A 2,799-nucleotide genomic window follows, 5' to 3' on the forward strand; every position below is an offset into this window, starting at 1 on the left:
CCGCTCCGCCGGCCCCGGGGGCCTCCCTGCGCACGCGCGCGGACAGACCGCAAGGAGAGGGCGGGACCCGCACCGCCCCCTTCGGAAGGAGGCGCGTGCGCACCGCAAGCCCGCACGACCGGCGCTGCCGGCGGCGGATCCCACGCTGCCCCCGGGGCAAAGTTTGGGCAGTTAGCCGCCTCCTGGAAACCACAGAGAGCGGCACCGTTTGTGGGGCACCTCCAGGATCCCGGGCCCTGTTGTTTTGCCGTTCGGCTGATCAGAGTCGACCCCCACCCCAGATCCCCAGACTCCTCCAGCCACGGCGACTGCTGAAGGTGGACTCAAATAAAGGCCCGAATTGGGGATTTCAGAGACTAAGGGGCTCTTATTGGGGCCCTGAAACCTTTCCTTCCCTGCAGGGAGCAAAAGGCTGGTGGGCTGGGGACGGCCACTGGGGCCACCATATGCCCCAACAGGCGAAACATGAACGTGGCCCGAAGCTGGGCGCCAAGAGCACTGTGTGCCGAGCAGCTACGTGCCCAGGGGCTAGGTTAGCGCCCCGTGCGCCGCGCATCCTCCGTACTCCGTAACCGACCTTACTTTTTCACGGTGTAAGGACAGGGGGCAGGGGGAGTTTTCGGGTGGACGCCGTGCTGTTTCTGAGCTATTTTCTGTTCACTTTACCAGTTCCCTTCAAAAGATGATCCGTGTTAGGGAAGGGGGTGGGGGAGAGGGCTTTCTCAGGACCTTTCCACGACGACCCTGCATGCAGGGGATAACGAAAACCCCACACGTGCATGCTTCGGGCTGGGCTGCTTCAAGTACTCGTTATGTTCCCAGCCCTAACTGTGCGGTTCCTGCTGCGTGGTCCCCCTTCCACACTCAGATTGCACGGCCTCCTCCGGGAAGTCCGCTCTGATTGGAGACCAACCTGAGCTGAGGTCCTCATGCTGGATGGGGATCACAGCTGTGGCCGCCGGCATCACACTGGCTGATGAGGGTCCCACCAAGCTTAGCAGGGGGGTTGGGGGTGGAGGAGGCAGCCCCTGGGCCCATCTNTTGAACGTGGCCCGAAGCTGGGCGCCAAGAGCACTGTGTGCCGGGCAGCTATGTGCCCAGGGGCTAGGTTAGCGCCCCGTGCGCCGCGCATCCTCAGTACTCCGTAACCGACCTTACTTTTTCACGGTGTAAGGACAGGGGGCAGGGGGAGTTTTCGGGTGGACGCCGTGCTGTTTCTGAGCTATTTTCTGTTCACTTTACCAGTTCCCTTCAAAAGATGATCCGTGTTAGGGAAGGGGGTGGGGGAGAGGGCTTTCTCAGGACCTTTCCACGACGACCCTGCATGCAGGGGATAACGAAAACCCCACACGTGCATGCTTCGGGCTGGGCTGCTTCAAGTACTCGTTATGTTCCCAGCCCTAACTGTGCGGTTCCTGCTGCGTGGTCCCCCTTCCACACTCAGATTGCACGGCCTCCTCCGGGAAGTCCGCTCTGATTGGAGACCAACCTGAGCTGAGGTCCTCATGCTGGATGGGGATCACAGCTGTGGCCGCCGGCATCACACTGGCTGATGAGGGTCCCACCAAGCTTAGCAGGGGGGTTGGGGGTGGAGGAGGCANGGGTGTGGAACTTGAGCAGGGCGGCCAGCCGGCGGTCGTCCTCGGACTCCGGCACCAGCGGGATGGCCAGGCTCGCCTTTGCCTGCAGCGCCTGGTCCCGCTCCTCCTCCTCCTGCAGGGCTTTCTTCTTTTCCTGCGCGGTGGGGGACAGGGCGGGGGGCAGGTACGGTGGCTGTCAAAGGCCTGCCTCTTCCCTGCCCAACGACCTGGCATGCGNGGGCCTCCCACGGTGCCGGGGACGTGCGAGTCACCCAGCCAGTGGGCGACGCGAGCAAGCACTGAGCGAGGACTGTGGGGGGGACGGGAGGGGGCGGGAGATGGGAGTGGGGAACCTGTACCCTCGGCCCCCGCACACAAGCGCAGGCGTCTCGCCCAGGCGTTTGCCACTGCAACACGCATGACCACGCTGCGTGGTAAGAGGCTTTCCCTTTTTAGACAGTCTTTACGGGGGGGGGGGCAGCAGAGAAATTCTGGCAATTATGTGGGCGTGGCTTGATGGCCTCGGGACTCAGTCTGGGGATGGCTGATGGNGGGGGACAGCAGAGAAATTCTGGCAATTATGTGGGCGTGGCTTGATGGCCTCGGGACTCAGTCTGGGGATGGCTGATGGACCCGCACGCCTGTGCTAGCGGCTGAGTAGCAGGTCAGGGCCCGGCTGGGCCGCTTGGCGGGGCGGGCCTCACCTGCGCCCCAGCTCGACGCTTTCTTTCCCTTGGACGATGTCGGGAAGGCAGAGCTGGGGCTCCCCAGAAGGGGCCCCCTGGTTAATAACAGCCGCTGGGCTAGGGGCTTCCCGTGGGTGCCCTGAGGTGGGGGACGTGGTCACGTGGGGAAACAGGCTCGGGGGCGAAACGACCCGCCTGTAGCTGGCATGCGCCTGCACTCTGCCCCCTCCAACACGGGTGACCCCCGCCGCGCGTGGTCCCCGCGCCCAGGCAGGAGCCCCGCTCACCCGGAACCTTTTCCGCAGCATGCTGTTGAGAGCGAAGTCATCCTTCCAGGCGCTCTGGGCCTCCTGGATGTGGCTCAGGGTGGGCAGGGCCTTCCGGAGCGTGCTGCGGTCGGCCTCGCCGTGCTCCAGGCGGAACATGGCGTCCGTCTCCAGCTTCTGCTTCTTCTCTTGCTCTGCAATGGCGAGGACGCGCCAGGGCCTTCAGGCTCGGGCTGGGGCTCGGGGCTGGCCTCGGGTCCTTGCCCC

At 64.4% G+C, this 2,799-nt stretch overlaps 2 protein-coding genes across 2 annotated transcripts in view; both read right to left on the reverse strand.

Moving 5' to 3' along the window:
* Window positions 1-965, reverse strand: part of MRI1 (methylthioribose-1-phosphate isomerase 1) — an 8,021-nt gene extending 7,056 nt beyond the window's left edge. The window contains 2 exon segments of the mRNA XM_077765831.1: window positions 220-395; window positions 914-965. Of these exon segments, the coding sequence (XP_077621957.1) occupies window positions 220-395; window positions 914-965 (228 nt within the window).
* A 538-nt stretch (window positions 966-1,503) lies between these two features.
* YJU2B (YJU2 splicing factor homolog B) overlaps window positions 1,504-2,799 on the reverse strand; it is an 11,817-nt gene continuing 10,521 nt past the window's right edge. Inside the window, exons 8-9 of the mRNA XM_077765840.1 lie at window positions 2,554-2,726; window positions 1,504-1,734 (exon numbers count right to left, since the gene is read on the reverse strand). Of these exons, the coding sequence (XP_077621966.1) occupies window positions 1,504-1,734; window positions 2,554-2,726 (404 nt within the window). The remainder of the gene's footprint in view (window positions 1,735-2,553; window positions 2,727-2,799) is intronic.

The sequence above is a fragment of the Crocuta crocuta genome, unplaced genomic scaffold (genome assembly GCF_008692635.1).
Source record: "Crocuta crocuta isolate KB4526 unplaced genomic scaffold, BGI_CrCroc_1.0 scaffold693, whole genome shotgun sequence".
In the NCBI taxonomy this organism is placed as follows: domain Eukaryota; kingdom Metazoa; phylum Chordata; class Mammalia; order Carnivora; family Hyaenidae; genus Crocuta; species Crocuta crocuta.